A 12,915-nucleotide genomic window follows, 5' to 3' on the forward strand; every position below is an offset into this window, starting at 1 on the left:
TCAGTTCCCAGTACAGTTGAGCTCACAGCTCACCAACACTCCAAGCTAATGTCTCTTTAAGGGTGAATCACAAGCACAGCACCACTCCTGTAGTGGTGAACGATGTAAGTGCACTGATTCGTTCAGACTCCCATTGGTCTGACACAGCGTCACTCGCCCAGCACTGCCTCTCACGGTCTGGAGTGAAACCTGCTGTGAGCAGTAGGTTTGTAAATCTTGAGTCAATGAAAACTGGATATAAGTGGGAAATACTAAATAAAAAGCAAAAAAGATTTTAAAGTATTTAAATGAAATATCCACTTAAATCTAATGAAAATAAAATGAATGTAACTCATTTACAATTAACAGCTACATAATAAATCAAAAGCCTGAAGAACCATAACAACTGAAAGTTCTGTAGCCTATTTTTAAACAATTTTACATATTATAATTTACTGTATATATGTGAAAGAAAATACAACCCTAAATATTCTAATTAAAAAAACAAATAGATTAATATAAAATAAATGAAGATCCAGAAATGCCAACATAAAATCTGAAAGCTCTCTCTAACTACAATAAAAATATAAACAAGAAACTATCAAACTACCAACACTAAACATTTTACACATTTTAGAAGATRATGAGCACGTACAGTTTGTGTGACTAAGTCATGAGGTTGTATTCTAATGTTTTCAGGAGCAGAGAGTAAAGATCAGTGTGTTTGGCTTCATTTTGGTATTTTTTGTGTTTATTTTTGGTTTTTGTTCTCCCTTCTAGTTAAGCTCTTAACTGTCAGCAAGCCATGTTGTCAGTGTTTTACAGGCTTTTCCTTAAACTTCAATACAAAAGAATAAATGTGGAAAAATCATTGCATTTAAATTGAAATGTGAACAACCAAATAAAAAAAATCAGATCAGATGTAAACATCTTAATTGAACAAGACCAGCAGTGTGAACTTAGCTTTTGTTTCTTCACATACTGTACCTCCTCTGGCCTCTGATTTGGTGATCCTTGGAAGATCGCAGATTTCAAATCCATGTGTGCTCACAGGTGTGATGGGAATTAATTTAAATTGGGGGTTAATAGAGTACATTTTCTCTTATTACTCATAAAAAACTATTAAAATAAGTTGCAAACGTTTCAGTGTTAAAATAATTAATCTAAACTGGCACAGCACTCCAGTTTCAAACTGCTGCTGCCAGGATCTGTTCACTGTAGAGCTGTTGGCTTTGGGCTCAACCTTGTTGTTCTCTTTAATTTCCTGTTGATCGGGTTCAGGGATCTGATMTCCTGCCTCTGCAGGACAAATAATCTTGTCAATCTGCTGACTTTATGATGGACGTTATCTTGACTCTCCCCCACCAGCAGCACCAGCACTCCCCCTGCTCACGGGGGAGATTATTAGCTCTAAAARAAATGTGATGTGACGAGCTGCTATTTCAAACATCACAAAAAACAGCAACTTCGCAAAAATCTTGTTTTATTTCTAATGTCAGATTTGAAGTGCGGGGGGGGGGGGGTGCTCGGTCTGATCCCAAGGTCAGAGAGGATGAAAAATGAAGACTAACAGGGAGGGAGGAAGAGGTCACGAGGGAAGAAAATACGTTTTCAAAGGAAAGGGAATATTTTGGGTCCAATCTGAAKCATCTGTCACTTTTTTCATGTGTAACATCGATAACATCTGAAACTGTGCGCCGGGACTCCTTACTTTACTATCAACACGTTTTTTGTTTGTTTGTTTTTTTGCTAAAATCTGTCACGTATTTAAACCAAACACTGATGCAGCGTTCTCAGGGCAATAAAACAAGAAAGATTTGAGTCTCTGCCTTAGCGTCCACACAGAACAGCTCAGGCTCCCTGTTACAGAACATGTTAGCTGCTGGGGGACATCTTTGCGTTTGTTGAAAGACGGATGATCTTGACCCTTAACTTGACCTCGGTCACCGAAGCTAAAAGCAACACTTCGTCTCTCCTCCAAGAGACTTCTTCAGTCTGAGAGTTTCAGGCAAAATTCAGGTTTTTAAGCACTGCTTCCATGTGACTGATACTCATATCACATGGCTATCGTTGACACCTAATTAACACCTATTGTTAACAGGGGGTGGAGTGATACTGGCAATAGCAGCACTGTAGGAGGGGGACAACTGAAATCGTTTTCAGACATGAAGCAGGATCTAATGGTGCGTTCACACCAAACGCGATTTCAGCATCAGGAGCATCAGGTTTACATACAAAGTCTATGGTGGACGCGCTTCAATCAGCGTCGGGAAGTGCTGCGGCGCCTCAAGCGCGATTAGAGCAGCGCGATTTGAACGATTTTAACGAGTTGAACGATCTGAGCGTTCGACGCGCTGAGGCGCAAATCGCTGAAGTTAGAAAATCTGAACTTTTGCAGCTCGACGCGCCGCATCAACCAATCAGAGAGACTCCACTGTGTGACGTAGCGACATATTTCCTGACGGGACAGTTTACTGAATGATGTCCACTAACCTGAAACAGATGGAGAGGAGCTCTTTAGCTGAAATGAGTGCCTGCAGTCGTGTCCTGATCCGCTCCAATGCATGGCAGCGACTCATCAGACTGGAAAAATAGTCCTGAAAGCGAGCTGTGAGCCTCTACTCTGAATTATCTGGTGAATTAATAATGAATTAATTATCTGATGAACGTGACATGCTCTTGCTCTCTGTAAATGAAACAAAGCCACTTCCTCGTCCAACATTAAACAGAGCCCGACAGAGGAGGGAGGGYRGGGGAGGCTGTRGCCGTGCAGCGCTTCAAGAGCTGTCCTGCGTCTGACCTCAAAGTGCACAAGCTTCAAACTTCAGCGTTGGCTGCGATTTTGAAGCTGAAATCGCGTTCGGTGTGAACGCAGCATAAGGATGTCGTCATGTAGGCCTCGTAGCCCACAGTGTTTATGCTTTTGACACGCCCACTCTTGTGACACGCCCACTTTGATTCCGCAGATAACCCCTTCCCACAGATTCATTTGACCGTGGTCTGATTCATTTGACTCTCCTGTTTAACAAATAAATACTCTGCAGGGACTAAAAGCAGCACTCGTTTTGAAGTAAAAAGATGTACATTGTACATGTATGAGTCAGTTTTTGGTGGTCTGAGTGGACCCCAGCCCCCCCAGGCAGACCCTCTTAGCTGCGGCCCTGTACGACTGCGCGTGCGATGACGCCTAAAATTTCGCTGTAATTTTTCTCCTCCTGCTCGCTGTTGCTCTTCTCCTCCGATGTAAACCATCTTGAGGGGGTTGTTGAAGCATTATTTTTCCTCTCTCTTTTTATTTAATTTATTTGTCAGCTCGTTCTAGATGTTATTAACCGTTTATTTTCCTCCACCTCCTTCGGACCATTTCCTCCTCGCCTGACCGCATAGTTTAGATGTTTTTTTCGTTGCTCCTTCTTGTTTCATGTCGGTGCATCCCGCCTCCCTGTGCTCTCAATAGATGGTGCAAGTTAAAATGTCCAAATCGCCCGTAGAGCCTCTGTCTGCTGTGGAAACCGGCTCTCAGTCGCATTATTTTCAGGTAAATCCTCACTTTTCACGATCGGCACCGACGGAGCTGTCCTCCGAGGGGATGATTAGCTAAAGATTTCAGATTGTTGTCCGAGCGAGGCAGGTGGTCCTTTATCCCCCTGCCTGGCTTTAGACGACCTGCAGGTTGATGTTTGAGAGGTTTGAACCGGTGCTATGGTTAAATCTGCACAGAAAGACCGGCTGACAGCTCGTCTCATCAGCTGGTTCAGTCACAGATCAGGCCTGGGTGTGCATTTCATGTTTTATTATTTATTTCTGTGATTTCCTGCCAGGCTTCAGCTACAGTAATAAAAAAAAAAAAAAAAAAAAAAAGGAAAAGCAAGCACAGCAGCAGCATTACTGGACTGCAGGGTTTTATTGGTGTTATTGAGCAGATCAAGCTCTAAAATTTGTGTTTCTGTAAGAAAAGATATGAGTTTGTCTTGGTTACACCTATTTATTTCTCTAAATACATTGTAAGAAAAATGAGCATGAAAATAAGCCAGTTTGTTCCAGGAAGTAAGCAGGAAAAAGTCCTGAACTAAGCAAAGTATTCAGAATAAATTTGTAGTATTAGTTTGCATATTTTAACAGTGGATGGTAATGTTTTTATTTTTATTTATTTTATTGGCAAATTATGCTTTTTGTGGCTTAGTCCTCTTTTTTGCCATTATGTGTGCACTAAGTGTTTTTTACCACTTCAGTAGAAAGCAGTACTAAATATCTGAATATTAGTATCTTAGTTTCTTCATCATCAGTGTTTTTTTAGATAGACAAGAAAAGATTAGAAATAAAGGAAAAAGGAAGGAAAGAAAAGAAAAGTTACAATGTAATGGAAAAAAGTGAAAGAAAGAATTGATGATATGTGAGATATACGTCAAGAAAACAATACAATACATCCAACATCTGTCTGCACACATGCAAAGAATTAAGGTTACAAAACTTAGCAAAAGCATACTAGACGTAAACAAACACTGCACTAAGTGTTAATTTATCTAATGAATCACTGAATAGATTTTGATGAAAGTGTCAGAAAGTAATCACTGAATAAACTTCTACATTCAGGATATCCGGCACAGCTAAGGGGTGTAAGAAAATATCGATACACTGAAATATCGCAATATTTCATTTCCCGATACTGTATCGATATTCTAAAGCCCTGTATCGATTTTTTTATTAAGGTTTAAAATGTCAACTTTCCTGCCAGCCGTTCATTTTATGTTGTAGTTCAGCCTCTGACCACTAGTTGGCAGCAGTGAGCCAGCCATTTGGCTCCTCTACCTGTTGAGGTAGAGGCTATTGTTAAGTGTTGGGTGACCATATTGTAAATTAATATTAAAAACTAAAAGCTGCAAAAAATATATTTTCAAACTATTTATTACAATGGGAAATTTAGGCTAATAATTGAAAACATGGATGAAATAAGAAATATGAAACAAATAAAATAAAATACATACAAAGCAGAACACAGCTAAATGTATCAAAAGTATGTCTATGTAATATTAGAATTTTCTGAGACAATGAATTTTGGTTTTTCATTTTTTTCCCCTGTAAGAGGTTTTTAATTAATAGAATTTTTGGACAAAAAAATCGCAATATATCGCCTTGTTTACAGTATCGCAATATATCGGGATATATCGTATCGTGACCCCTCTGTCATGATATGTATCGTATCGCCAAATTCTTGCCAATACACAGCCCTACAGCTAAGTCGCTGTAACATCCACAAGAATGTCTGTAACTCAGTCAGTTTTGAGCTTAAATTCAATATGTTAGAAGCTCAGAATCATCCTCAGCTCTTAGTACTATTGCAAAACACTGCATTTAACCTTTCTGGTCAATTCTGCCTGTCTGTTAGTAAAATATCTCATAACCAATTGGATGAATCTGAACAAAAAACAGCATTTCAAGGTGGCTGCCACAGTTAGGAAAAGCTTGCAAACACAAATATCGTTTTAACATATCACATTTTACAGATACTGAGCTGGGTGGTAGTAGCTGACACACGTGCACACCCCCTCAGATCATGAGTTTCGTGACTTTTATTTTTTTCTTGTCATTTTCTGATATTCTGCATGGCATCTTGCTTTTATTCTCATTTTTTAATCTAATTCATCGTGATAGTACAGTAATTATTGTTCTTATTTTTATTTTATTTTATGTTTATTTTTATGCGTACCATCTTTAATTCTATTATTATTGCTACAGTTGTTAATGTCACAAAGCAATATACTGTACCTGCTGCTGCTATTACACCTGAATTTCCCTGCGCGGGACAATAAAGGCTGTTTCTATTTTATTCTATTTCTATTCTAAATATGATACAAACTCTTTCATGGAATGTCAGACTTTTATTTATTTAGTTGATTTCCTTCCCTGTTCACTTGCTGTGTAATTCAGGTCAAATTTGGGGTTTTCTTTCAAATTTTGGCCATTTTTAACTTACATTATGGATCAATATGACCTATTTAAAAAAGCCTGTTTCGACACAGCTCATTGCAGCACTTAGTATTTGTATTATTTTACGTCTCATTTTGCATATTTTAACTTTTTTCTGAGCGACGACGACATAAAATAGCTGCATCGTCTCTTTTGGGGCGTAACGTAGGTTATCAAGACTTTTGTTTTAAGCTCAGTTTGATTTAAATATACGCACTTTATGTTGTTAAACATTACCAAATCTTTCTTAACGTGTGTCTTTTTTTTTCCTCACAGTTGCCCAGGAAGTTGCCTAAACGCAAGAGTCGCTTCAAACGCTCGGATGGCAGCACATCTTCTGACACGACATCCAGCTTCATCAAACGTCAGGTAAAAGCTTCCTTTGTGCACAAAATGTTCAGCACACGTCGCTGTCTGTGACAGATTTCAGACACTAAACGTTCGTGGGAGGGAATGACGCTTTCTTCTATGGAAAATGTAGGTCATGCTGTGTGAGAGTGTGAATAAAGCTCTTATGGTTTGAAGGGTTTCATCAGAGGATATTTGTCTGTGGGTGTTTTGTTGGATCCAGTGCAGAACCTATATGATTTTTTTTTTCCAGGAACCGGCAAATAGCAAGGATTCAAAAACACGTATAGTTTAGGATTTTTCAGATTCCTCATCGTTTCTGTTCTTGTTCTTTCACCAAGCCCTGTTGCGTTAAATTGCAGGTGTTGCTTTGTCCAGTAGAGGGCAGCAAAATGCTTGAAAATGAAAGTTTGCTGCACTTGAATCCCCACACAGCTCAGTTTTTAATTAACATTTTCAGGTCAGGTGTGTGTGGAAGACTCGTATGGAGCTTTGGTTTTATTTAACACAGTCTCTATGACTGAAAAAAACAACAATTCTCAAATTGTTTTAGTGTGGTTGTTGTTGATGATGTTCTTCTCTCATTTAAACTGTTTTAATGGTCGTTTACCTCCACAAGATCTTCCTAAAAACAATAACTGATTTGGGTGTCTGTGTGAGCTGTCATTTTTATATACATTAGACAGCTTATTTACACTCAAAAATAAAAAAAAATATGATAATATTTAATTAATAACATTTAAGTTTTCTGCATCATCAAAACTTTTTTTTTTGCTATGTTGCCAGCAGTAAAGGCTTAGCATTGTAGCTTCTACAGTGGATCACATGCTCACGTGGTCAAAACTCACTTCATTTGTTATATGACCCTCCATGATAATACCTGATTATCTACGTAATTCATAGCTTGTTTAATTGAGCCATTTGTCAAATTAAGGTAGTAATTGTTGTACCAGCATCAGCAGGTAGTTTAATATAAGTTTTTGTTACAATATGTTTTAACTTTAGGCTTTGTGAATGTGTGGCAGATATAATACACATTTGTAATCGAGCAAATATTGACAAATTAATAAAGTCGGTCATGTGTAAAACGTAATATTCAAATATTTATTATATGCAGGCTTCTACAGGGTTTGTAGAGTGGTGTCCAAAGCAAATAATAAGGCATTTGATTCACTGTTAAACTGTTCATTGTAGTTATTATTTGGAGGTTAAAAAAACTGATTTATTTTCTCCTGAAAGAACACATGAGCTGCAAAAATAGGGTTAAAAAATACCTCAAATTCATCATTATTGTGAGGAAAGTGAAGCTGTGCAACAGAGGGATGTTGGTGAGAAAAAGAGGGAAAAAAGGGCTGAGCAGACAATTCTTCAGGGAGGAGAGAGAGAGAGAGAGAGAGAGAGAGAGAGAGCGGAGGGGGACATTAGTTATCCTGATCGGGCAGCTCAATGACAACCTCCAGATTCCCACCGAACACTGTGCGGTTTAAAATATTCATGATGCTCATTGTGAAGGCCTCGGGCAGCGTGATGATGTGTGGGTTCAGCGCTCACACAAGCACCTTTTAGTCTCTTTTCAATCATCGCCTTACCTCTGCATTCACAGCAGGCGCCCACTTCCTCCTGCCCCACGTCGGTGATGTGACAAAGTGTTTCATGCAAAGGGAGTAAAAAAAACAAAAGAGAAATCACAAACAGAGCAGAGAGTTTCTTTGCCTGTGCTAGGGGTAGGGCTGTGACTATGGAGGAGCAGTGGAGTATGACTCATTTCTGCAGCAGGATACAGTACAGATGCATGTGTTATATGTGGGACAGGGTGCTTTTGGAGCAGCGGGAGGAAATCTGGAGGGAGTGCTTTGGTAATAACAGCTGCTCTCTCTCTCTCTCTCGGCTACTCGCTCGTTGAGCTGGACTTGAGGAATAATAGGTGAGAGGGATGTAAATTGAAAAGGGGTGGTGGTTATTTTTTTATGTATTTTTTTTCCTTCTTTTTGTAGCGAGTGACGCAAATGCAACGTTGGTCGTGGGGTTTGTGATGCGATGTTGTGGGGTAAGAATAGAAAAGAAGGTGCTGCCGGCGGCTGCTCCGGTGCAGGTCGTCCCTTGTTAGTGCGGTCTGTGTGCGCGCAAAGCGTGTCGTTTGTGTGTGGAGGAGGGCGGATCGACGGCGGCAGCATCACCACGCGAGCTGAGTGAGTATATCCGACCAGGATGCAGTTTCAGCCTGTGTGTGTGTGTGTGTTCCCCGTCTTTCTGCGTCGCACCGCAGGTTCTTCGTTTTCTCTTTGTCTGCCTTCACCTGGCCTCCTCCTCTCTCCAGCTCCCCTCCCTCCTGCACCTGTTTTACTTTCTGATTAATCAGCGAATGGCACTCCTCACAGATCTACACGAGCGTTTCAACGCACCGGCATGGCTTTTTTTAACACTCAGCATTGTGTGTGCATGTGTGGACACACAATGACACCCTTTAGGAAACACTTTCTGCTTCAGGGTGTTGCTCTAAGGCAGGGCTGGTCCTCGAGGGCCACTATCCTGCATGTTTTACTCGTTTCCCCGACTCAGTGGTAAAGTTACCTCTTCAAGTTCTGCAGAAGCCTGTTAATCACCCGTCCATTCAAAGCAGGTGTGTTTGAGCAGAGAAACCTCTAAAACAAGCAGGATAGGGGTTCTTAAAGACCAGGATAGGACCCTCTGGCTCTAAGGCCTTTCTGTATGATGCTCTGGGTTACAATGTTGTGCTGATTCAGCAGCCTGCAAACAAAGAAAGCATTGCCTTAGTGCTGTTTGTGTATGAAACACTCCAGCCAATTATCAACATCGACAAACACAGAACTGAAGTAGATTTTATGTTTTTGTAGAAACCCACTGTCTGTTAGTTGTGCGTCTGCTTCTTTTCAGAAACTGTCGGTCCAACAATGTTTTAGTCAAACAGAACCGACAAGAATGAAACAAAAAGTAAAGAATTAGAGGAAAATAAATGTTAAATGTAAATAAATTCTAATTATAATAAATTAATAATAGTTTTACATCTAAAAATCATATTTTATTATTTTAATCTATTTTCCTCATTCAGCAACCTATTAAATTTCTGTTATGTTTCATGTAGGAGAAATACACATTTTTTTCAGTCAGTATTTAATACAGCTGGCAAAATAAATTGTTAAAATATGTATTAGGAGATTATAAAAAATCCTTCATTTTATGGGAAGACCCCCTTGACTTAAGAGAAAACTGTTTTTTTTTAAATGGCTGCTTATTAATTATTTGTTAATCAATCTATAAGATAAATCAACTTCAGATTAATTCGTTATCAGTAACTTGCATCCTTAAGGAGTTAACTTAATTTATATCTACTCATAGTCATGTAATTAAGCGTTTTAATGATTTGGCCGATAAATCGAAAAAAAATAAATAAACAGATTAATCGATTTATAAAAATGATTGTTAGTTGCAGCCCTATTTTGGTTTAGTATTTCTAATCAAAAACACAGCTAAAGACAACCCCATCAGTCAGTGTAACGTTGATCAAACAATATCTTTGATTATCATGGATATCACCAGCAAAACATTTTTTTTTATTTCCTTTATTTATAACAGAGACAGTGCATATTAATAACATTTCTGTAAATATGCCAGAATTAGCCAGAAGGCTATATTTCTCTAGACAGATGGTAAAAGTCACCCTAAAATATTAAATGTAAAACTACATAATTACAAAATAATAATTACAATACACTTCAAAATACTTAAAATGCTATAAGCTAAAATGCATATAAAAACACAGAGCAATCTTTAGAAAAGTTGCAAAACAACAAACGGTCATTTTGTTTGCTAAGGTTAGTAACCAAGGAGGCCATCTTGAACCAGATTGCATATAAAAACAGCTTTTAATCAGTTAATTGGTTGTAGATGTACATGAAAGGATCACTGTCTGAGAGTTTCATTACAATCCATCCGCTGGTTCATGAGCTGCTGTATTTTGCTAAGGTGCACATATAACAGGCATAGAGAGAAACTTACTACAAAAAACTCTCTTCAGATGTCAATCACTGTGACGTTCGTGGATTTCTTTTCTTTTTTATTAATTTATTTATTTTTGTTTATGTAGGACTGGGTTGCAGCAGCCAACGTTTTGCAGCTCATCACTTCTCATGCCAGAGTGGGATCATCGTCATCTGAACTTTTTTTTAAAATATGCTAATTTTTTTAAATTGTTTCATCCTTTCAGACATGTTGAAAGGTTATTTTCAGAAACTATAAAAAAAATATCATTTTGTAAAAACTGTGTTTCTGTGTGGACAAGACCGTAATCCTGAAGGTGTTTTAGTTTATTGTTATTATTATTATTTTATTTTATGTCACACCTTGTTGCACACTGCTTCAGGGCCTGTTGGAGGTCCGGGTTCGATGAGTCCCACTTTATCATCAAAATGCAACAATGCTGAGTTCTTTCAGACACTTGCTGTTTATGTGAGGATATCAAGTTCAGTATAATCACTAAAAGTCCTTAAAGTCATGTTTTCTTTCACAAGTCATAGAGGTGAAACAGTATTTGTGGAGCATGCCGTGCAAGCAGTGGTGGATGGAAGCACCTGAAAACAACACTTTTCTGCGTGTTTAAATTCCCTGAACTAAAACTCTTACTGCAGCTGCTCCAGTGTTTTGAATAGAAGCTAAAATGTCATTTTGCCATTAAAACTAGTGTAAACAGTGAGTGTTAAAGCTGGTGGGTTCATTTTAAAGTACTGATCTGTAATCAGAGTGCAGAAAGGTCCAGTGGTTTTAAACAAGTTTTATTTTGTTCGTTTTCCTCAATGATGCACAAAAAACCAGGCTATAAATGAAGGAAAACCAGGAAGTAGAATTACTAACGAAAAGTAAATAAACTGCAGGTGAAATGATTGAAAATATCAAACAAGTTGTAGTTTTCTTAACTACACACAAAGTTGAACAATGCTTGTGCAAATGATATAACTTGTTATAAAGTTGCTAAAATCAGTTCTTTATTTTGGTAGCGTCTTTTATAAAACACTAGGAATATATTTCATAGATGAGTAAATGAAGAAGGGACATTAAAGCGATAAACTTAGCAACAGCTGTGAGGATATGGTATGTAAATAATGTTATCAAAAAAACAAATGTTGCAACAGACTCAGTTTTTAGTTCATGAACAAAAATAAATAAATTCAACTGTTCAGAAAAAAACTGATCTTTCCGCTGCATTTGCACAGCAAACAAATCACATTAAATCTTCATGAACAGTAACTTTACAACCTGAACTTTTTGAGTGTTTGTTTGTGACAGCATTATTATTATTATTATTATTATTATTATTAATAATAATAACAATAATAATAATAATAATAATAATAATAATAATTTTATTGTTATTAAATTACAAGTAATATGATAATTTAATTAATTGTATTTCCCTTGTTGTTAAGCCTCTTGGTTGTTGGATGATTTGGCCCTCTCAGGACTTAACTAGCTGAATGACACACTTTTCCCTTGGCTGACACACACACAAGTTGTTTTTTCTATCCTTATGGGGACTTTGCTATAGCCTAACCCTTACCCGTCACCCTAAAACTAGTCACTCCAGTACATACCTGACCCTAAATCTAGCCTAAACTCAATTCACACCCTGGCCCTAAACCTAACACTTCACCCAAAATAAGCATCTGTACCTGGGGGAACCAGATTTTGATCCCCATCAGGAGCATTGGGTCTCCACAAGGCTGTGTTTTTCTGGAAAATGGTCCCCATGATGTAGCAAAAACACGTACACAAACATCCTTACTTGCATCAAACTGAGGACTTTGTATTGACTTCCATTTATTTGTAAACATTTATGCCTAGACATTTTTCCTAACCTTAACAATTACTAGTCTATTCCTAACCCTAACCAAAACATAATTTACACCAGGGATTCTTAACCCATGGGCCGCGGCCCAATTGTGGGCCATGACCGCCACCTTGAGGGCCTCAAAAGAACAACAGTTTTTAACTTTGGGCCGCAGAGGGCCGTGGGACCACATTGATTTTGAATAAGGTGCAATACACTTTCTCACCACTAGTAGCAGTAGTGCACCACTCAGATGTTTAACAACTTTTTTAATTCATAGAAGAACCTTAGAAACCTGCCGAGAATGGAAACCTATTTTAAATTAAAATTAGAAGGCAAAAAGGAAGGTAACTCGTCAAAAAACACCAAAGTTTGTCACTAATATGAAGTGCAGCCTCTGGTTCAACCATGCAATATTTTAAAAAGTTCAAAACATTATCAAATACAGTTGCAGATACAACTATATTTTAATTTGCACTTTAATTTTTGTTTATTTTTAAACATTTTGAATGTTCTTTTCCTTTGTGGCTCCTCCCCCAGTTTACCCACTTGGACACTAGTGGGTCTTGGAGAGGAGTCGATGTCTCTTTGTTGATCTGGGGCGATGGATCAGACTCACAGTCACAAGAAGGTGGCAGATGCAGCTCTGTGAATCAGGCCCACAGCCACTCAGAGGTGGCTGTCACAGTCGATTCTGGTGTGTGACTGATGTTTCCGAGTCTGACCTGTCTCCTCAGAGAGACATCATGTGAAAGCCTTGAGCTCGACCTTCAGCTGCC

The 12,915-nt window shown here is 38.2% G+C and overlaps 1 protein-coding gene across 3 annotated transcripts in view; it reads left to right on the forward strand.

Annotated features, from left to right (window-relative positions):
• The first annotated feature begins 3,146 nt into the window (after window positions 1-3,146).
• The window catches only part of LOC106525262 (voltage-dependent L-type calcium channel subunit beta-4), a 34,589-nt gene continuing 24,820 nt past the window's right edge, over window positions 3,147-12,915 (forward strand). The window contains exons 1-2 of one of the 3 annotated variants that reach the window (XM_014019430.1): window positions 3,147-3,517; window positions 6,223-6,315. In XM_014019430.1, the coding sequence (XP_013874884.1) occupies window positions 3,437-3,517; window positions 6,223-6,315 (174 nt within the window). In that variant the 5' untranslated portion in view covers window positions 3,147-3,436. The remainder of the gene's footprint in view (window positions 3,518-6,222; window positions 6,316-12,915) is intronic. The other 2 variants (XM_014019432.1, XM_014019433.1) reach the window with 2 other exon arrangements.

The sequence above is a fragment of the Austrofundulus limnaeus genome, unplaced genomic scaffold (genome assembly GCF_001266775.1).
Source record: "Austrofundulus limnaeus strain Quisiro unplaced genomic scaffold, Austrofundulus_limnaeus-1.0 Scaffold220, whole genome shotgun sequence".
Classification (NCBI taxonomy): domain Eukaryota; kingdom Metazoa; phylum Chordata; class Actinopteri; order Cyprinodontiformes; family Rivulidae; genus Austrofundulus; species Austrofundulus limnaeus.